Raw genomic sequence first — 23405 nt, 5'->3', positions numbered from 1 at the left:
ATTGGTCCTTTAGAGGCTGAGAAGGGAGTTTTAATAATGGGAAATGAGGAAATGGCTGAGGACTGAACAGGTTTTTTGGGTCGGTCTTCACAGTGGAAGACACAAATAATATGCCAGCGACTGATAGAAATGAGGCTTTGACAGGTGAGGACCTTGAGAGGATTGTTATCACTAAGGAGGTAATGATGGGCAAGCTAATGGTGCTAAAGGTAGACAAGTCTCCTGGCCCTGATGGAATGCATCCCAGAGTGCTAAAAGAGATGGCTAGGGAAATTGCAGATGCACTAGTGATAATTTACCGAAATTCACTAGACTCTGGGGTGGTCCCGGTGGATTAGAAATTAGCAAACGTGACACCACTGTTTAAAAAAGGAGGTAGGCAGAAAGCAGGAATTTATAGGCCAGTCAGCTTAACTTCGGTAGTAGGGAAGATGCTGGAATCTATCATCAAGGATGAAATAGCGAGGCATCTGGATAGAAATTGTCCCATTGGGCAGACGCAGCATGGGTTCATAAAGGGCAGGTCATGCCTAACTAATTTAGTGGAATTTTTTGAGGGCATTACCAGTGCAGTAGATAACGGGGAGCCGATGGATGTGGTATATCTGGATTTCCAGAAAGCCTTTGACAAGGTGCCACACAAAAGGTTGCTGCATAAGATAAAGATGCATGGCATTAAGGGTAAAGTAGTAGCATGGATAGAGGATTGGTTAATTAATAGAAAGCAAAGAGTGGGGATTAATGGGTGTTTCTCTGGTTGTCAATCAGTAGCTAGTGGTGTCCCTCAGGAATCCGTGTTGGGCCCACAATTGTTCACAATTTACATAGATGATTTGGAGTTGGGGACCAAGGGCAATGTGTCCAAGTTTGCAGATGACAGTAAGATTAGTGGTAAAGCAAAAAGTGCAGAGGATACTGGAAGTCTGCAGAGGGATTTGGATAGGTTAAGTGAATGGGTTAGGTTCTGGCAGATGGAATACAATGTTGACAAATGTGAGGTTATCCATTTTGGTAGGAATAACAGCAAACGGGATTATTATTTAAACAATAAAATATTAAAGCGTGCCGCTGTGCAGAGAGTCTTGGGTGTGCTAGTGCATGAGTCACAGAAGGTTGGTTTACAGTTGCAACACTGTAAGGCAAATGGAATTTTGTCCTTCATTGCTAGAGGGATGGAGTTTAAGACTAGGGAGGTTATGTTGCAATTGTATAAGGTGTTAGTGAGGCCACACCTGGAGTATTGTGTTCAGTTTTGGTCTCCTTACTTGAGAAAGGACGTACTGGCACTGGAGGGTGTGCAGAGGAGATTCACTAGGTTAATCCCAGAGCTGAAGGGGTTGGATTATGAGGAGAGAACATAACATAAGAACATAAGAACTAGGAGCAGGAGTAGGCCATCTGACCCCTCGAGCCTGCTCCGCCATTCAATTAGATCATGGCTGATCTTTTGTGGACTCAGCTCCACTTTCCGGCCTGAACACCATAAACCTTGAGTAGACTGGGACTGTACTCGTTGGAATTTAGAAGGATGAGGGGGGTTCTTATAGAAACATTTAAAATTATGAAGGGAATAGATAGGATAGATGCGGGCAGGTTGTTTCCACTGGCGGGTGAAAGCAGAACTAGGGGGCATAGCCTCAAAATAAGAGGAAGTAGATTTTGGACTGAGTTTAGGAGGAACTTCTTCACCCAAAGGGTTGTGAATCGATGGAATTCCTTGCCCAGTGAAGCAGTTGAAGCTCCTTCATTACATGTTTTTAAGGTAAAGATAGATAGTTTTTTGAAGAATAAAGCGATTAAGGGTTATGGTGTTTGGGCCGGAGAGTGGAGCTGAGTCCACAAAAGATCAGCCATGATCTGATTGAATGGCGGAGCAGGCTCGAGGGGCCATGTGGCCTACTCCTGCTCCTAGTTCTTATGTTCTTATCTTCGGACTGTGGGAGGAAACCGGAGCACCCACGCACACACGGGGAGGATTATGCAAACTCCGCACAGACAGTGACCCAAGCCAGAATCGAACCTGGGACCCTGGAGCTGTGAAGCCATTGTGCTATCCACAATGCTACCGAGTGGCCTCTTTCTGCCCTGAAGGGATTCTATGATTCTATACCATTCATGTGCAGGTATGTGCAGTCCAAAGATGTGCAGGTTAGGTGGATTGGCCATGATAAATTGCCCTTAGTGTCCAAAATTGCCCTTAGTGTTGGGTGGGGTTACTGGGTTATGGGGATAGGGTGGAGGTGTTGACCTTGGGTAGGGCGCTCTTTCCAAGAGCCGGTGCAGACTCGATGAGCCGAATGGCCTCCTTCTGCACTGTAAATTCTATGATATCTGTAAGGAATTGGGAGAATGTGTTAGACTGACAAACAACGGTGGCTCCCAACCCGGGACCCTCCATTCCCCCATGGATCTCAACCCCCCCCCCCCCCTCTCCTACCCCCATGCCTTGAATGCCCTGTCCACACACAGGAGGGTCCCCTTCAATGGACCTCAGACCCTGTACCCCGGACACCTGCACTTAACATTACCTGCACCAGGCGCTGGTCCCCCTCCATTGCACTCACCCACCCTCCGGTCACCTCCCCAATGCTGGAACACATCTCACGAGTGTTCGGATGTTAGCTGCTGCTTGTGAGGTGTTGCTTCCCACAGCGTCCGACACAGTGTCCATGCCTCATGGTTTGATTCGGAGGTTAGACAATAATGGCCAATTGCTGCATGGACTGCCTGCCCTTGAGCACAACTTGGGATGTTCTCACTTAACCACGATTGCCAATTCAGTGATAGCCTTCAGCCGTACATCCAGCAGTCGGTGGGGGGGGGCGGTTATGGGTGGTTGGGCAGACGGGGGAAGGGTTGCCCCTGGAATGGGTACACACGATCCAGGGGTTGTTATGGTGGAGACGCGAGTGGTTACCCCCCCCCACCCCAGCGGACCACCCCCCCCCCACATCACCCACCCCACATGGCGGCACACTCCAGCAGAGGGTGCACCCCAGCCAAGGGTGCACCGACCCCCTGTTGAGCACTGGGGCGGCAAGCCCTGTGCCCCCAGGCACTTTGCCTGTGAGACAAAATGGCTACTCACCTCCTCGGTTCCCCACAAAAGCCCTTCCTCCAGGTTCACGTCTTTAAAAAGTACGTATCAGCGCCAGCCACTTGCTGGTGAGGCCGACGGATCATGAGAAGCCATAGGATGTGGGGTGGCTCCTGTCAATTGTATGGAAATTGGGCTTAGTGGTAATTATTGGCTTCTCGCCACGCTACGGCGGGATCCCAATTTCGCCTGCGGGGGCGGGCTGTTTTCAAACTGTTTGGCGCCCAGCGCGGTTTTCGTTTTTGACCTCTCCCGCTATTCACCGGCCTCGTTGAGCTTGTGCGAGGGCGCAACGAGGCCAGAGAATCGCGCCCTAAGAGTTGTTTCTTCCACGCAAATATTTCTAACGTAATGGCAGTTGGTGGAGTTTCCTGAACTCGTACAGAGTAAGCACAGAGTCAAAGTCTGGTCTCGATTGCACAGGAAAGTGGAATGAGGTTTTAACCAGAATTTAGCACCCTCGTCCCCGATTCAGAAAGCTGTGGCTTGAAACCCTACTCCAGAGCTTTGCGCACAAAATATAAGATGCTGTACCTGAGCCACATCGAGATTGATCCATTACTTAAACACAGATCAATCTCTGGGGTACAGCTAACTTGGACGTAGTTACCGATAAATCCTACAGTGTGTGGAAAACTTTGACAGGCATTTTTAAGAATACAATCACAGTGCAGCACTGAGGAAGTGGTGTTTGTTCAGTTAAGATGTTAAACCAATGTGCTGTCTACCCTTCAAATAAACATAAAAGATCCTATTGCACTATTCAAGAACAGCGGAGGATCCTAACCAATCTTCAACTCAAGATCGAGTCGGGCAGCACGGTGGCGCAGTGGGTTAGCCCTGCTGCCTCACAGCAACGAGGACACGGTTTGATCCCGGCCCTGGGTCACTGTCCGTGTGGAGTTTGCACATTCTCCCCGTGTCTGCGTTGGCTTCGCCCCCACAACCCAAAGATGTGCAGGCTAGGTGGATTGGCCACGCTAAATTGCCCCTTAATTGGAAAAAATGAATTGGGTACTCTAAATTTATTTTTTAAAAAGGGAAACAACCTCAAGATCTCGTTAAAATGGAAAAGAGATGACTTCGTCACTCTCACATTGTTGTTTGTGCGAGCTTCGTGTGTGCAAATTAGCTGCTGGGTTTTCTACACTGCAACAGTGTCTGCACTTCGAAACAACTTCATTGGGGGAAAGGTGGTCTTGATAAGCGCTATACAAATGCAATTTTCTTTTTTCCATTTATAATTCTAGAATGGTTACAGCACAGCAGGGGGCCATTCACGCTGTCATTTACGTACAGACTCTCTGGAAGAGCAACCAACCTATTCTCCATCATCCCTCCACCCATCTTCAGCTAATTACCCAATTCACTTCTGACTTTTAACACTTCTGCCGAAGGGAACAGTTTCCCTTCATCTATTACATTTCCCCCGACTCCTCATGGTGATGAACATCTCCGTCAAATCTCCTCTCAATCGTCTCTTCTCCAAGGCGAGCCGCCACAGCTCCTCCGATCCACACAGATAACACTCAAAACTGCTTCCTGAGGCTCTTCGGGGAAAGGCGATGGTTAGCTCCGGGTTAGACTAAAGCAACCCCAGTGCAGGCAAGAAATCCTTGTCGCAGCCTCTCTCCCTTGTCCCTGAGCCACTACCCAGACTAACTCATTACTTAAATACATATCAATCTCTGGGGTACAAATAACTTGCAAGTAGTTACAGATACATCTATATGGAAAGCATTGACAGGCAGTTTTAAGAAAAAACAGTTTTATTGTAGTTCTTTATTATTCAATGCACTGGTCTATAATTAAGCCCTCTTTGAGAGAAGCAATTATACCAGTTCATACAATTATTATTTATACCGAGACATTACATTTAAAAAGAACAAAAAATACCAATAACAGATTAATGTTTGTACATTTAGTATTAATGTTTCCAAATGAACATACTAGTAACAAAAATGCATTAACTGTGCAACACAGCTGAAATACAAAGCGAAACAGGCAGATTATATTTCATATTTAAGCCAAAGAAATGAACCTCTCACAGCTATACAGAGATGAATCAATAGTTTAACATAATTACATTTTAGCTCTCTGTACAAAAAATTCATAACTTACCAAAACAAAATAAAATTTTGTACAAGGATAGACAATAGCATGCCTGTCGAACAAAGCCAACTTGTGACGTTTGGGCTTAATATGTCAGTGAGTGTCTTTCGTTTCCTTAACTTTTACATCGGATGGGTTCGCCCCCTTCCCAACCTTTACCCAGTGGTAGCACAGCAGAAAAACAAAATGGTACAGTTCTGCTCCGGCCTTTGGTGAGTGGATGAAGCAACCAACAGGCAATGAGCTGGATATGGCGAGACGTGAGGTTTATCAATGGTGCAACGTGATAATGCGAGACAGAGAGAACTGGGCTCGTTGAGATGTCCTTGAGAAAATCTCTTTAGAGTAGGCAGTGCATTTATCAACATTTTGGCAGTAACAAATCGGGAGGTGTGCAGATTCTTTTTTCAGAATGGAGATTTGATGGGGAAATCTTTTTGAAAAAAGACGCCAAAAGGGAAGGTGTTATTTACAAAAACGTGAGTGGAGATGCTTGATGAGACTGCACCAATGCAGGAAAGGAATAATTTAACAATGGTAAGACTAATAGGTTCAATAATTCATGCACTTTCCAAAACGAATCAAAACCTGGCAGACATTGGTTTACTGTTAGAAACGGTCTGCTCATCTAGCACAGCGTTCAATTTCACTAATAAATAAATTTCCAAGTTGTAGTTTTATTATATAAAACGTCTTCAGTCTGGCTGAAAAATGTAAGACACATTTTAAGACGTGAGCCTTGATTTGCTACATTTCATTATCTACATCTACAGGATGATATTTTTAAAATCGACCATGTTCTTGACGGTAACACAAAGCCCACACTGGCATCGAATCGCTGAAGAACTTTGCACACTCGTGAACTCCATTTAACATGATTTTATAAACCAGCTTTAGAAAGCATTCCTGATTTTGTTGATGAAGAGGTTATCCTGCGACCCTCACTCTTGTCAACGCAATGGTGGACAGCATATGCACGCCAAGTGCTGGTGCGACTCTCGCAGAAAGAGAAATGTTTAGGCACCTTAAACTGTGCCTGCCCTCTTGGGTGGTGATAAACGGTCCAGCGGCAGTATTTCAAACAGGAACACGGAGTTCTCCCCGTTGTCATGGTCAGTATTTATCCCTCAGTCATACATTATAAAAACAACTTATCGGGTTATTGTCACACTGCTGTTTGTGGAGGGTTTGAGGAGAACAAATTGGCTGGCCCGTTTCCCTGCATTACAGTCGTGACTACACTTCAAAAGTACTCGATTGGCTGCAAAGCACTTTGAGATGCCCTGAGGTCATGAAAGGCGGTAAATAAATGCAAGTTTTTCTTTTTGACATGCAGTTGCCTCCTGGTCTGTTTCCCTCCACAACTCTGCCTCCCTCCACAACCTCCCTTTAATGTAACGGACACGCTTTTTCACACAATGTCGAAATTTGGATTGTGTTTTTTAAAAAATAAAACACACTCATTGGGAAGTATTTCCCTTTTGGGGCGGTCTTACTTCAAACCTTGTTAGCTATCTAATCTATATCATCTTTATGCTAAATATAAATACCCTGTACTATATTATTTCTCCCTCTATCAAAAAGAGTAAATCTTTCTGCATTTATTGTTCATGTGCAATCCTGACAACAGTAACTGATTGCAGTTTGAACATTATATTAGGCACCTGAAGCTTCTGAAAGAATTCCTCCCAGTTAAGCTTGGTATTGGAATAATATCATTACCCAATCTTTGATACTTTGGAAATTTAAGACACTACTTTTAGGATATATAATTCCACTGATTTTAATGTTTCATCTGTAAGATTAGCCTTGAACTATATTTGAGACACTTACTCCATCAGTTCTGTTTTGGGATGCAATTCACACTAACCTCAAGGAGGAAATGATCTGATAAAGTTGCCGTGGTCCCAGATGACCATAGGCTGCTTTCCCCTTTGAGAGGGGACGTGGGGGGAGCTGACTGGTGGTGATTTAACCTGAGGATCACCACACCTCAGGCAAGAGGTTGAGAAGGCAGGGCCTTCATGAATAACCTCAGCCGGTTACGGGGATTGAACCTGCGCCGTGGGCCTTGCCTCTGCACCGCAAACCCACTATCCAGCCAACTGAGCTAAACCTGCACCCAAAGATGGTACTGGATCTATTATCATCGGCACAAACCAGCTACCACAGACACTTTCAGAATAAAGCACATCACCTTCAATTTTTAATGACCATCAGGTCTTCCAGCCGTATCCACATAGTGACAGCTGTTGCAATTTTGTATATCTTTGAAAATGACCTTATTTGCTTTGAAGCTGCAATGATTGTCTTGAAACCCGAACAAGTAAAGCAAAACTTTTCATCCAAATATCTAGAAAGAGTTTGAAAGGAAAAAACCCATTCACCAATCAGTTGCTCTTTCTGATCACCCTTGGCTCCTAATCCACAATATCTCAAATTTAAAATCCTCACCCGCTTGTTCAAAACCTCCCTGTGGCTTCTCCCTGTCCTTATTTCTCTATCATAGAATTTACAGTGCAGAAAGAGGCCATTTGGCCCATCGAATTTGCACCAGCCCTTGGAAAGAGCACCCTACTTAAGCCCACCCCTCCTCCCTATCCCCATAACCCAGTAACCCCTTCTAACCTTTTTTTTGGGACATTACGGGCAATTTAGCATGGCCAATCCATCTAACCTGCACATCTGTGGATGGTGGGAGGAAACGGAAGCACCCGGAGGAAACCCACGCAGACACGGGGAGAATGTGCAGACTCCGCACAGACAGTGATCCAAGCCAGGGGTCGAACCTGGCTCCCTAGAGCTGTGAAGAATCCGTGCTAGCCACTGTGCTACAAATGCCACCCATAAGGTATGAAGGCGCTGCTGATACCTGAACTCAGGATTTCCTATTCACTAGACAGGCGCTTTAACCATCCTTCTCCACCTGCTGCGCCTCCAATTCTGGGCTCTTCCCCCCCCCCATTCTAATCACTCCATTGGGAGCCAAGGCTTCAGTTGGCCAGATGTTAACCTTTGGAATTCCCTTCCTGAATCTCTATGCACTACCACCTCTCTCTACTTTAAGACACTCTTTATATCTATTTTTCTTTTTATTCTATCCCTATAAAGTACCTCGGGATGATATATTCGAGTAAAGTTGATATATAATTGCAAGTTGTTTTAGTCTGATCATCCAGATGTGGACATAACTCCTTACTGTAATTTTTGGTGCTGAAGAGATAACAAATGTGTCTCTGGGTGCTTTGACATACCCAGACTTTGAAGCAGGAGTTTACTCTGCATTGCAATAGTGGCATAGACATTCTTATCCAATTTAAACCCATGTGCATTATATGTACATAATTAGAATCTATTGTTTTTTGCATGCATGGTTTAGAGGAGTGATTATAGTGGAAGTGATTTAATATTGAGCTTTTAATGATGTATAATGACTTGCACTAAGATATGAATATAGCGACACATCCCAAAGGTTTCAGCATTTTGGACTAGGTTCAATCAGTATCTGGTGGAATATAATAAGGGGAATGATGAAAACTTTATCAAGGCAGGAAGTTTTCAAAAACAGATTGGGGTAAAAGACATGAAAGGGTTTAGGGAAGGTGTAGGGGGAATGGGCTTGCTTTCACAGAAGCTGTAGAATGTAGGTGGGGGAAACAAATTGTAGACTAGTTGGAACAACACATGAAGAAAAATATTTGCAGTGGATGGACCTGTGTTGGAGGACTTTGAGGGACGAGGAACTAATGGTATTCAGTGCGAGAAGGGGGTGATTGGTGTGCATGAAGTTATGTGAAAATTACAATCAAATAAGGGGGACGCTGTGGATATGTTTGAAATCTTTGGAAATGTGCAGGATAGGATGTGGAGGATATATGCTCTGTTTGAGATGGAGTTTGTGTTGGATGGAGACCAGGTGGTCACTGAAGAGAACATTAGACAAGTTTATTCTGAAGGTGATAAAGACCACGAAAGAGACCTTCAATGGCTGTGAAAATGAGGCGACGATGAAGGAGAGCAATATTTTGGAGAGGAAAAGTGCCGTGGGACTCGTCGCTGGCAGGTGCATTTTCTCTCGAGATTCATCGTGCAAGGCGAGGGGGTGTGGAATTGAGAGCTGGGCTGCAGGGTTTCTGGAAGGAACTGAGCAAGGGGTCCTTGGCCTCATCAGTGTTGAGGTGCAGATGCTCAATTCCACCTTGACAGCAACAGACAGGCTGCCAAACCGGATGGTAAAGATCCTGAAACCAAGATAGTGGAGGAATGAATAAAGTGGGTTTGAAAAGCATATGTGTGGAGGCAGACCCATGTTGAAAATGAAAATCGCTTATTGTCACGAGTAGGCTTCAATGAAGTTACTGTGAAAAGCCCCTAGTCGCCACATTCCGGCGCCTGTCCGGGGAGGCTGGTATGTTCATAGATAATGTTCATAAAACATGATTACTCAGAGAGTGGTGAGAATGTGGAACTAACAAGCAGTTGAGGTGAATAGCATTGATGCATTCAAGGAGAAGACAGGGGACGTGATCCACCGGCCACGTTGCACTCTCCCTTGATCACGATGCGCTGGTGAATGCCGGGAAAGCCTCTAGAGGGATTCCCGACAATCTTCGTGCCTCACGGGGTTCACCCAAGTCCCATGAGGTGGCGAATCTGAAACACGTCCACAAGGGGACCAAACGGCACGCGCCGAAGCTGGTTTAAAACCGGCTTGGACATACTTAGGCGGTATCCGCCAGCAACGCGGGATCCACCGGCCTCTCCAGCGAGGCCGCAACCAGGCATCTTTCAGCACGAGCCCACACAAGTGTGGACCAGGTGGTACAGCACCCAGGGGGGTCTCCCGGACCATTGGAGACCCCTAGGTGGTCATGGTAAGTGCGGGGCGGCTCCCTGACCCTCCACCTGGAACACAAGTACCTTGGCACTGCCACCGTGGCACTGCCAATGTGCCGGATGGTACTACCAAGCTAGCAGGAGCACTGCAAGGGTGCCCAAGTGCCAGGTGTCAAGGTCCAGGGGGCGAGGGGGGCCATGCCCATGAAAGGAGGATGGAGGTGGGGGTCCTGGAAGGGAGGGGATGCTGTAAGGAGACTTAGGGTAGGGCCTGAAGAGGGGTTCCCCTAGGGACCCCATAGTGAGGTGTCCTCACTTGGGGGGGGGGGGGTAATGCCCATATGTGTGGAGGGTGACATTTCCCATTGGTGGAGGGCGGGGGGGGGGGGGGGGGGGGTGCTGTCACACTCAATTAGAGATCGGGGCACCCTTTCAAATTGGCGGCCCGATCTCTGAGTTCAGCTCCCCAGTGTGAAAAAGTGTTGGCTATACCGGTGAGGAAGTCCCCAGGGCCCAGAAAAGTGACTAAGTGCCATTGAATAACGGTGGGGAACTCACTGGCAAAGTTGGCGGAAAACCCCCTGAAAAACCCGCCACAAGTAAACTCAGAAATTGTTCCGGAGAATTGCGCCCAGAGAAACACGTAAGAGAGAAAGGAGTAGAAGAAAATGTTGATAGGGTGAGGCGAGGGAGGTTTGTGGAACATGAACGTTGGAATGGACTATTTGGGCTAAATGGGCTTGTTTCTGGGCTGTGAATTGTGTGCAACGTTTTCAAGTGATGGCCTCAAAATGAGCAATGGGAGGAGGCTAAAGGGACGGATGGAATAGTACCCAAAACAGAGTAGCAGATGGTAGTGTTGGTGACAACTAAGCCTATCAATGGCAAAGAGTCCGGGGAGAGCCAAGGGAGAGTTTGGGTGAGCGTCAATGAGAAAAGGTGGAAATTTCACTCTCTTAGATTCCGGGCCAAGCCAATGAGGCCTTGGAACATTCACTGATTATTCCCTTTGTTCGCAGATAATCAGTCAATGGCATATGTGTATCATTTCAAAGTGCCATAATATCAGTTTCGAGTGGTTCAAATAGCTCCCTCATGACATTCCAACGTTGCCTTCATTACATGATAAAGCTGTTTAATTGTTTTTGCTTCATTAGACTTAAAAGCAACTTACGAATACATTAAAATTAGATTTTGCGATGACCTTTGAAATAAAAATACAGAAGGAAGCAGAGGGATGTTGAGTGTCTGCCACTTGTAAACAGTACGTTCCTCAATGGAATGTTCTATTTCTCCCACACTGTGTCTCTCCTATTTAATACATTGCGTCCTGCCCAATGGGTCAAGTGTTTGGAGTACAAATAAGAAGCTGCTTCCAAAGCTAATGACTGTCCACCCTTTAAAGCTGGACCGATAAAATGGTGATGTACCTTTGCAATGACCAGACTTCCATGCTCTGCAGTTAAAATGTCCTCTGGAAAGACCTCCATTCGAGCCGAGGCAGAGTTTGAGACTACGTCTTACTGTCTGCTCATTAATGGCTGAAGCACAGGGGGTGCAGTTGAGCGCATGTAGTGAGAAATCATGGGGTAACCATGGTTTCCACGAAGCTTGCTTGATTGCCTTCAGGATTCGGAAGGAATTCCCAAGAGTTTTCCCTGAAATTTGTTATGGTAGATAGCGTTATGTTGCAAATGGGAGGGGCGGGGGAGTGAGGGGATGCGGTGGGGGGGGGGGGGGGGGGGGGGCTGTAACTGTGTTGTAACTGGTGGGCCACTGGATCTGACAGCCTGCTCTCCCCTTTCTTTTTATCTATTGGTAATATTAACATTAGTCCCCTACTTAACACAATGAAGCAACTCAAGCTCTCAGCGTCTCTTCTGCCTTAAATCTATCTGTGCGCTTTTAAAGATGGAGCAGAGCATTTATCTGAAGTCAGTTCAATTGCACTGCAGCTGAGATATTTCTGAGGCTGTCCACTGAACAATTTGTTTCGTAGAACGACAAATCACAAAGGATGCCCTTTGGCCCATCGTACCAATGCCAGCTTTTAGAAAGAGCAATCCAGTCGCACTTTCCTACAATGCCCTGCAAATATTTCCCTTTTAAGCATCTATCACTTTCGCTAAACTAGATCTTTAAATCTCTGCTTTAAAGGTTAAGACAACAGCTGCTACAGTTGCACTATCTTACCATCAGGAGGAAGGAGCCAAGCCTTTTCACTGTGCGCCACACAACATAGTTGACCCAGACTGGGGTCATTTCACATAAGTCATTTGGTACATTGTTTTGTTTCCTTCCAATATATTCACATACATAAAAATAAATTAGGTCTGCCTCTCACATGTCAAAAAGGCCCACAATTTGGAAATAAATGATTGTACTATGAGTGGAAATGGCGAGGAGCATTGCAGGTTCAACACTGCGACTTTTTAAAATAGCAACCATGTCCGGGGAAAGGCAAATGACCAATATTTTGAGACTTGCCAATGAGTGTGGCTACAGGTTCTGTTGTTTCTGTCCCCTGTAAGCTAGCTATCTCCTACTAAACTTGGCTGTGCTTTCAAAAGGTAATAAGGCACAGAGAGCTTTGTGTAACCGAATCTTTCTGATGTCTGCGTTTGTGAGATTTGTGTATTATTGAAGTATCCAGCGTGAGTTTTCCTTTAAGATATCATTGCATTGCATTTTTCTTTTGAAGCCCAACCAATATTGACATATGATGGACATTACATGAATGATAATTGCACCTTTTACCAGATACAGGCTGAGGAATGCTTTAAGGACAACTAAATGACACTTAATGCATAAGAACTGATATCGCATGTTATGCTTCCAGCAATAATCGCCTCCAGCTGGCTACATAAAAACCCCAGATGAGATTCCTGTTAAATGAAGAGGATTCTTTATGCTGTTTATTTCAGTTTTTTTCAAAGCCGGGATTCATTCTGATGGAACTTGGCATCACGGACCCTTGTCAGGTTTGAGCATTCCGGGAGAAAGCTTTGATCCTGAACTCACACCGTGAGGTATCTGGGTACAGGCATTTGATGCTTCTTTCTGAATTCCCTCCCTTATCAAGGTGAGGTGCTAACCCACATATCTGAAACAGGTTGACTCATTTCACCCGCTTAAACAGCATTGAGGAACTGCGGATGAGCTTGTTAACGTTGCTTGTGAGTTCCATTCTGTAATGCAACTTCCAAGCCCTCTTCTTTTAACTCTTTCGAGCATATTGGGCAAAACCTTAGCTCTTTGCACCTCCTCCTTTCTTTCTGTGCTTCTTAACTTTTCAAATCACAAATCATCACCGTCAATTTCATCTGCGGATTGTTTCCTTTTTCCAAGTTTGGACGTGGGTCGATGTGTTGCATGCGTTAACTCAAAAAAAAAGACTGCGGGAGTATGAAAGGGAAAAACCTGCTGCAATGGAAAATAAAAGATAGATGGATGTTCCTGATGATTTCGGCATGTAAATTTGAAAGGCTGAACATCGCCTTCGAGGATAAAATGGCCTCAGTTTTGGAGTCATCCTAACAAATGCTGAGGCTACGCCCATGGAATTCTTCCTTTGCACACCAACTTGGTGTTAGGATTTACATCCTAATAAATATTCTCAAAAAAAAGTGCTTGTGATCACAAATCTCTAAGGCATACCATACAACATAAGATGATGAGTTTTCACTCCATGAACACAGACAGAGCACTTCAATTTAATGCACAATTTTCCATTTCTACCTGTGTATGTTTCCTCTCTAAAAGAAGGTATAAAATACGGAGTCAAATGACTCCACCGTTTATATGTCAGACTCTCAATATTGACCCCATGCCTCAGTCTGACCCCTTTAGCAGTCTGTCACAAAGCAGCATGTTCTTCACATGATCTGGGTTACCCAAAGTGCAAGAAAGCCCAACGACGAATTCTTCGGGAACAATTCTTTTCAGGGTTGCCCAGCAGTAACTCAACATACTCGCCTTTCTTGCGAGGCATTTCATTTTTCGTTTTCCTCAGGCACTCTTTTGTTTTCCGTCTCAAACACGGTCCTCGTTTGTCTTGGCCTCTAGGCAGTGTGGATCCTGGCACGACGCCTCGGGACTCTGTCATTCCCAAGGTTGAAGGAGTCAATGAAGTGCAATGGAAACAGACAAGCACAAAACGTGTGAGGGCGGCACTTTTTCTGTTGAAGCACTGGGCACTAGCTCCTCCGTCGGGCGGAGTGCCGACCGGCTCCCCAGCAGCGCCACGAGTCTGAAGTACGGCGAGAGGAGACACATCATCGGTGACTCACTGTGGAGCCTTGGAGTGGCAGGTATTCTACCAGTGGCGGTCCTGGCAGAGGTAGAGATGGAAATGCGAAAAAGGAGGGCGCAGCACAGTCACTATAACAAATGAGCTTCTACCCTCAGCCAATGCAGTCCCTGTCGAGTGTACCGAACCAAGGTAGTCATGTTGCTGTGCTGTGTTAATGGCCCCATCAGTGTGTCGAGCTCATGAAAAAAATCTGCAGTGGAGAAAACATGAAAAATAGGAAATCACTCAAACACATTTTTAGACCAAATTGCAATCTAAAATGCCCTGAAATCGCATAAGTGATGCAGTTGAACACCATTAATGCATTATTATTTTACCATCATCGCATTCACCTTCATTACCTGGTGATCTTCTTTATTTTTAAACCCCTCTCTAAGGCAGACCATGTTTACACCTTGTGATTCTCTTTGATGTTGCACTTTACAGCTAATTTGCAATTATCTCTATCTAATGAAATACATTTGATCAATATTATCCCTTGTTAATTCTCAGAGCAGAAATAGATATCGTCAGCCTTAACTGCTGTGCAAACAACATTACTCATCTATAATATGCCTTGATAGAAAACCTCTTAACTTTAAACTTTTAATTAAAATATCACAAACAACCGTTCAAGTGCTTTACATGTTCAAGCATAAATTGGTTGGAACTCATTTTTTTTAATGAGATTTAAATCCCATTTCACTTGCTGGTCCTGGATCAGAGTGATTCACAGAAATAGGACTCATTTGACCTGTGGGAAGAGGAACTGAAAAGGGAAATGGACGCGATCTAACCGCCACATCGCGCTCGGTTTGGGTCGCGACACGGCTGGTACATCTCGTGAGATTTACCCAGATCGGCACGCCATGACATTCCAATCTGGATCTCGCCCACAATAAGCGGGACTTAAATTTGCATATTTAAGTGTTGAGTTAGCCCATACCCGCCGAGTCCCATTTGAGCATTGGGAAACACCCATCCACAGCAGAACTCTTTTTTTATTAAATCGCGTCCTATACCTCTGACATCCAATCAGTTCCGAGGAAATAATGAGAAGATTACAACAGTGAGCAAGTATGATATTCCAAGTAAATCAGAAATATTTCCTGTTTAAAAAATATGAATTAGAAGTTCTAGTTTTTTTGAAATCTTTTTGATTTTAAATGCAAAGGTGAGAGGGTCACTGTGCGGAGTCTGCACGTTCTCCCAGTGTCTGCGTGGGTTTCCTCCGGGTGCTCCAGTTTCCTCCCACAGTCCCGAAAGACGTGCTTGTCAGGTGAATTGGACATTCTGAATTCTCCCTCAGTGCCCCTGAACAGTCGCCGGAGTGTGGCGACTAGGGGATTTTCACAGGAACTTTATTGCAGTGTTAATGTAAGCCTACTTGCGACACTAATAAAGATTATTATAAAATCAAAGTTACATCTGGATGGAATTGAACCAGATTGTTGTATTGGTGTTATATTTGATCCCAATGTATTCTCATGATGTATTCATACCATTGACTGCCTATTTCTACTTTGATGCTGATGCTCGATCAATGACTCCAAAAGCGAGATTGGATGACAATTGAAGGCTTTATTGGGCTAGATGTTTCCCCCAGCAGCGCAGGTTCAGAATGCAGCAGCTGGGGAGACACAGACTCTTGTACACCGCCTTACTGGGCGGAACCAGCAGGCAGGCTTCATCAATGATCTTGCTGCCTCAGGTACCTCCCACATCAATGGTCTTACAGACTCAACCTGGGTACCCTAATACTGACTACCACATTCACCCCTGTTAAAATAAAGAGTCCGGCAGGGGTGGTGGTCTTACAGTGGTAGAGGGTGAGATTATGGTGGTACCCGTCGGTGGTATAGTGTTTTGCCTTGTTACATGTCACAACTATGTACAGTATTTATTTACATGTACATATCAAGATGAAGCAATTAGTCGATCGGGGGCCCTGGTCGTCCTCTGTGAACGTCGCAGTTTTGGCGGTGATGCAGGCGCCGGCTCGGGCATCCGTGACTCCGGGAATGTGACTTCGGTTTCCTCGGTAGCTTCATCACCCCCTGATAGGACCAGTGGGAGAACCGATCCACCTGGGGAGGGGGCGAGCGTGGTGTGCGCTAGTGGGAGGGAGGGTGAGGTAGGTGGGGGGGTGGGGGGGGGCTGTAGGTGGGGATCCAGTGGCCGCCAGATCCCGGAGGGAAACCGTATCTTATCAGCGGTCAGGGTACTGAGGGTTGGCGTGAAGGAGGTGGACCCTCTCGACCAATGGGTCCGACGTGTTTGCGGAGCAGGGTGGGTCCAGGAGCTGCCAGCCAGGTCCTGGAGAAGGACTTCCTAGGGAAGCCAAGGAGACGGTCATGAGGTGTTTGGTTTGTCATGGTACACAGCCGTGATCGGATGGAGTGGAGTGCATCGGGGACGACCTCCTGCTAGCGGGTGACTGGGAGATTTCTGGACCACAGAGCCAGTAGGACGGTCTTCCAGACCGTTCCGTTCTCCCTCTCTACCTGCCCGTTTCCTCGGGGGTTATATCTGGTCGTCCTGCTTGAGGCAATGCCCTTGCTGACCAAGAATTGACGCAGTTCATCGCTCATGAAGGAGGACCCCCTATCGCTGTGTATGTAGGCGGGGAAACCGAACCGTGCAAAGATACTGTGGAGGGCTTTTATGACGGAGGCTGCGGTCATGTCGGGGCAGGGAATGGCGAATGGGAGCCGGGAGTACTCGTCAATCACGTTCAGGAAGTACGTGTTGCGGTCGGTGGATGGGAGGGGCCCTTTGAAGTCCATACTGAGGCGTTCAAAGGGACGGGAAGCCTTTACCAGGTCTCTTTCTCTGGCCTGTAGAAGTGCGGCTTGCACTCCGTGCAGATTTGGCAGTTCCTGGTGGCAGTCCTGACCTCCTCGATGGAGTAGGGCAGGTTGCGGGTCTTGATAAAATGGAAGAATCGAGTGGCAGAGGTCCTCGTGGAGGGCACGGAGTCGTTCCACTTGTGCGTTGGCACATGTGCCGTGGGATAGGGCATCAGGAGGCTCGTTTAGCTTCCCGGGACGATACAAGATCTCATAGTTGGAGGTGGAGAGCTCAATCCTCCACCGTAAGATCTTATCATTCTTTAACCTTGCCCCGCTGTGCAATATCGAACATGAAAGCAACCGACCGTTGGTCAGTGAGGAGCGTGAATCTCCTGCCGGCCAGGTAATGCCTCCAGTGCCGCACAGCTTCTACTATGGCCTGGGCCTCCTTTTCAACGGAGGAATGACGGATTTCTGAAGCATGAAGGGTGTGTGAGAAGAAGGCCACGGGTCTGCCCGCTTGGTTGAGGGTGGCCGCCAGAGCTACGTCGGACGCGTCGCTCTCGACTTGGAATGGAAAGGATTCGTCGATTGCGTGCATCGTGGCCTTTGCGATGTCCGTTTTATGTGGCTGAAGGCCTGGCGGGCCTCTGCCATCAGGGGAAAAACTGTGGATTGGATTAGTGGGTGGGCCTTATCCGCATAATTGAGGATCCACTGGGCGTAATACGAAAAAAATCCCAGGCAGCGTTTCAGGGCTTTGGAGCAGTGGGGGAGAGGAAACTCCATGAGGAGACGCATGCGTTCGGGATCTGGGCCTATAACTCCATCATGCACTATGTAGCCGAGGATGGCTAGATGGCCGGTGCTGAACACGCATTTGTCTTTGTTGTAGGTGAGATTGAGGATTTTTGCGGTATGGAGGAATTTTTGGAGGTTGGTGTCGTGGTCCTGCTGGTCATGGCCGCATATGGTGACATTGTCGAGGTACGGAAACGTGGCCCGCAAACTGTACCGGTCAACCATTCGGTCCATCTCCCATTGGAAGACCGAGACTACACTTGTGACATCAAAGGGAACCCTCAGGAAGTGGTAGAGCCACCCATCTGCTTCGAATGTAGTGTACTTGCAGTCGTCCGGGCGGATGGGGAGCTGGTGGTAGGCGGATTTGAGGTCCACCGTGGAAAAGACCTTGTATTGTGCAATCTGATTGACCAAATCATACATGCGGGGGAGAGGGTACGCATCGAGCTACGTATACCTGTTGATGGTCTGACTATAATCGATGACCATCCTGTGCTTCTCTCCGGTCTTTACAGCCACTACTTGAGCTCTCCAGGGGCTGTTGCTAGCCTCGATAATACCTTCCTTCAGTAACCGCTGGACTTCCGAGCTAATGAAGAGCCGGTCCTGGGCACTGTCGTCTGCTCCTGGTGGCAACGGGTTTGCAATCTGGGGTGAGATTCGCAAAAAGGGAAGGCGGGTCGACCTTCAGGGTCGCGAGGCTGCAGACAGTAAAGGGGGTACAGGGGCGCCGAATTTAAAGGTTAAGCTCTGGAGGTTGCATTGGATGTCTAGCCCTAGGAGTGTGGCAGCGCAGAGGTGAGGAAGGACATTGAGTCGGAAATTTTTTAACTCCCTTCCCTGGACCGTGAGGTTAGCTACGCAGAACCCCTTGATCTCTACAGAGTGAGACCCGGAGGCCAGGGAGATTCTTTGGTTGACTGGGTGTACGGGAAGAGAACAGTGCCTTATCGTTGTTGGGGTGTATGAAGCTCTCTGTGCTCCCGGAGTCGATCAGGCAGGATGTTTTGTGTCCGTTGATGAGCACGGTCGTCGCCACGGTCGAGAGCGTTCGGGGCCGACACTGGTCCAGGGTCACCGAGGCGAGTCGTGGTAAAGGTTGAAGATTTTTCTCGGGCGGTGTGTGGTCATCCGAATCGGGGCCCTGAGACTCCAGCCAAGATGACGGCATCCATGGGTCGCACATGGCTGGGGGTGTGCAAGATGGCGGTGCCCAGGCTTTGCACATGTTCCCTGGGGAACAAGATGGCGGTGCCCAGGGTCCGCACGTGGCTCGGGAAAACGAAGATGGTGGCGTCCGCTGCCCGCACTTGGCCCGTGGAGAGAGTTGTGGTGGCGGCCCCGGTTCGCCCCCGGAGGCGGCGGTGACCGCCCGGGCCTGGCATACCGCCACGAAATGGCCCTTTTTGCCGCACCTTTTGCAGGTGGAGAAGCGGGCCGTGCAGCGCTGCCGGGGGTGCTTGGCTTGCCCGCAAAAATAACAGGGGGGCCCCCCCGGGGTTGCCTGGTAGCCGTGCGGCACAAGCTTGTGGGGGAATGGCGGATGCATCGGGGTCGGCCGCGGGCGGGTTCCACGCTGCCCAAGGGGCTGTCGCGCGGTCGGGGATGTACATGCGGGCGTTTTGGGAGGCCACATCCAAGGAGCTAGCAAGGACCGGTGCCTCCTTGAGGCCTAGTTTCTCTTTCTCTAGCAGCCGCTGACGGATTTGGGAGGACAGCATACCTGCAACGAATGCGTCCTGGATTAAAAGTTCTGTGTGGTCGCTGGATGAAACTTGCGGGCAGTCACAGTTCCTAACTAGTACCAGAAGCGCACGGTAGAATTCCTCCAGCGATTCCCCCGGGATATGTCGCCTTGTCACTAGCAGATGTCGGGCGGAGATCTGGTTTACTGGGCGAATGTATCGTCCTTTCTACTCCCAACTCGGTCTCTGTATCAAAACATCTGCTGCTGAAACCTACATTCATGTCTTCATCCCCTCTAGACATGGCTATTTCAACGCACTCCTGGCTGTTCTTTCATGTTCTACTCCCGTCATCCAAAACTCTGCCCCCTCTGCACTACTTGTGCCAAGTCTTGATTTTGCACCTCGCCATCTTCTTGATTCTCCCACCAGAGGAAGTAGTTCCTCTGCACCTAGCACCTCAAATCTATTTAACGTTTTAAATACCTCAACCCGTTCACATCTTAATCTTCCTAACTTATGGAAATACAAATTGATGCAAACTCTTCTTCAGTTCTCTTGGCCTGAAGGCGGGTCCGACCCCACTGCACCATGATCTCCACCATGGGCTGGGCAAGGAGGCAGCTCTCGAATCCATCCCAGCTAAAACAGGGATTGAACTCTGCTCTTTTTTTTTTAAAAATGTAAATAAATTTAGAGTACCCAATTCATTTTTCCAATTAAAGAACAATTTAGCCTGGCTAATCTACCTACCCTGCACATTATTGGGTTGTGGAGGTGAAACCCACGCAAACACGGGGAGAATGTGCAAACTCCACACGGATAGTGACCCAGAGCCGGGATCGAACCTGGGACCTCAGCACCGTGAGGCAGCAGTGCTAACCCACTGCGCCACCATGCTGCCCGAACTCTTTGCTCTTGGCATCAATCTGATCCGCAGAGGCCTTCCAGCCAAATGAGTCAACCAGCCCCCTAAGCAGTCTGAGTTACTGTGGCAACATACATTTAAAATGCATGTTGCAGCTGGGAGCCATGGATAGCGATGATAGAGGCTCCAATTTCTTTCTATTAAATGGCTGACCAGGAATCTCTCCCACTCTTCTTGCCTGCCTGCCATTAGTGTGTGTGGAAGGATTTGCAGGCTGAGAATCAACCTTTTTTGAACTCACTTTCCTTGGCCATCAAGTCCTGGAGTGGGACTTGAACCCAGAGCTCTAGGCTCAGAGGCAGCGACGCTACTAATTGTGCAGTAAGACCTCAACTTTATGCAATTAACCTTCGTAATGTATCTCCTTTGTCATCGCATTGTCCCTGCACCAATATATTTCTTGCTGAGGTGCATGCCCAGAATTGAGCACATATAGAGGAACACATACATCGCTTCAGGAAAAACAGTGTGGCGAATGGCTCTGACCTTTATTCTCTCTGGCCAGCTTGTCAGCCGTGTCCCAGTGCTCGTAACTCCTGAGGATGTTGTTGGTGATATTGACGTGGCTGGCCGCCATGTGGTGAATCCGTTGCGGAATGCTGATGGTTGCTGAGGGTGAGGAGCCGGTGTTACTCGTGTAGCTCCCGTGAGACCCAACTGAGCTGACGGGAGATGGACTGGGAGATAGCGGGGAGGCTGTTCCTGTGGTTCTGCATGGAGGGAAATAGAAAATACATCATAATGTGAGTTTGCCAAGCAGATCTTTCATTCCTTGGGATGTGGGTGATGCTGGCAGGAGAAGTGTTTGCTGCGCATCCCTAATTGGCCTTCAGAAGGTGGTGATGAGCCACCTTCTTGAACTATTGCAGTCGATGAGGGAGGCGGTGGCATAGTGGTATTGTCACTGGACTAGTAAACCAGAGACTCAGAGTGTTGCTCTGGAGACCTGGGTTCAAATCCCGTCATGGCGGATGGTGAAATTTGAATTCAGTAAAAATCTGGAATTAACAATCTAATGGTCACCATCAAACCATTGTCGCAAAAACCTATCTGGTTTCCTAATGTCCCTTTAGGGAGGAAATCTGCCGCCCTTACCTGGTCTGACCTACTCGTGACTCCAGACCTACAGCAATGTGGTTAATTCTTAACTGCCCCCCTCAAGGAGCAATTCGGGGTGTGCAATAAGTGCTGGCACAGCCTGCGACGCCCACATCCCGTGAATGAATGAAAAGAATGAGGTGCAGCTAAACCACAGTGCTGTTAGGGAGGGAGATCTCGGAATTTGACCCAGTGACAGTGAACATCATTGCAAGTCAGGCTGGTGTGTGGCTTGGATAGAATTTTGATGCCAGTGTTGATGTACTTGAGCTGCCCTTGTCCTTCAAAGCGGTTGCGTTTTCTGGTTTGGGAAGGGTTGCTGTGAGTATCAGGGTTCGATTAATCTGATGCATCTTCTGCCCTCTCAGGTCGAAGGTCCCAGGACACTATATTGAAGAGCAGATGAGTTGTCTCCAGTGTCCTGATCAACAGTTATCCCTCAACCAACATCACTAAACCAGGTCATTATCATTGTGGGATCCTGCTGTGCAGCAACCTGGCTGCTACGTTTCATACATTACAACAGTGACTGCAGAGTAAAAAGTCAGCATTGGTTGTCAAGAGCTTTGGGGCTCTCTGGAAAATGGTGACAGAAATGAGTTCTTTAAGGGGTGGAAAGACAAAAATGTGGAGAGGCTGAATAGACTTGGACTGTTTTCATTAGAACGACGGAGGTTGATGGGTGACCTGATAGAGGTCTACAAGAACATGAGGGGCATGGATAGAGTGAATGGGTAGGCACTCTTTCCCAGGGTGGAGCGGTCAGTCAATAGGTTTAAGGTCCGTTGGGCAAACTTTAGAGGAGATGTGCGAGGCAGGTTTTTTACGCAGAGGATGGTGAGTGCCTGGAACGAGGTTGTGGAAGCAGATACATTAACGCCGTTCAAAAGGCATCTCAACAAACACATGGATAGGATGGGTATAGGGGGATATGGCACAAAGAGGTGCTGAAGGTTTTGGCCAAGGTTGGTATCATGACCGGTACGGGCTTGGAGGGCCGAAGGGACTGTTCTTGTGCTGCACTGTTGTTCTTGGTTAAAAAAAAGTGAATCTGATGCGGCTGGGCCACGGATGATCCAGGCAAAAGAAACGATCTGAGGAAAACGGCTTTGCCAAGCAAGCGACGTCACGTGGCAGAAGGTGCTGATGATCTCAGCGGGCACTTGTCGGCCACAGAGTGAAAACTGGAAATATGGCGGAGAGACAGAGAGGTAATCCATGGAGAAAAGGCCTGTTGACGGATGCAAATCCAACTTGTTTATCTCCTTGGAAACTTAATATAATTAGGAAACAAACAGCCATAGAGGAGGAAGCAGATGGTGCTGAACCTGTAGGCAGTCCCTTTGTTCACCATGTCAGTGGGTTGCTTGTGTGATCAATATATTAAGCAGCTCGGGAGCACTCAGAGGAGCTTGATTAACACTATGATGTATGATTTTATTTTATAAATCAATCTGAGTTCTGTTATTTTCATTCATAATAATTACACTCAATCCTTTCTTATTGGCTCTGACAGGAGACAAGGATAAATGTTGTATTGAAAAACATTTAGGTCAGATTAAATCCAGCTAAATTCTCAGTCATAATCACAATCACCAACCATCGTAAAAGCGGCAGCCATTTACCGATCAACCGTGACTTGGATTGCTTTTAAAGTAGATCTTAACATCTATCAATAAAATATGCACCAGTCTTTCAACAAATGTAAACATTGTGACTCTGTGTCTAAAGGTCGATATTAAATTGAAAGATGGCAACTCAA

General features: G+C 47.3%; 1 protein-coding gene across 9 annotated transcripts in view; it reads right to left on the bottom strand.

Moving 5' to 3' along the window:
• Positions 1-11802: 11802 nt before the first annotated feature.
• aff2 (AF4/FMR2 family, member 2) overlaps positions 11803-23405 on the bottom strand; it is a 536338-nt gene continuing 524735 nt past the window's right edge. For all 9 annotated transcript variants that reach the window (XM_038775398.1, XM_038775391.1, XM_038775394.1 and 6 more), the window contains 2 exons: positions 21032-21255; positions 11803-14547 (listed from right to left, as the gene is read on the bottom strand). In XM_038775398.1, coding sequence (XP_038631326.1) covers positions 14426-14547; positions 21032-21255 — 346 coding nt within the window. In that variant the 3' untranslated portion in view covers positions 11803-14425. The remainder of the gene's footprint in view (positions 14548-21031; positions 21256-23405) is intronic.

Source organism: Scyliorhinus canicula, chromosome 17 (assembly GCF_902713615.1).
Source record: "Scyliorhinus canicula chromosome 17, sScyCan1.1, whole genome shotgun sequence".
Lineage (NCBI taxonomy): Eukaryota > Metazoa > Chordata > Chondrichthyes > Carcharhiniformes > Scyliorhinidae > Scyliorhinus > Scyliorhinus canicula.
The sequence above is the reverse complement of the archived record's forward strand: the minus strand, read 5'-3'. Positions and strand labels throughout refer to the sequence as shown.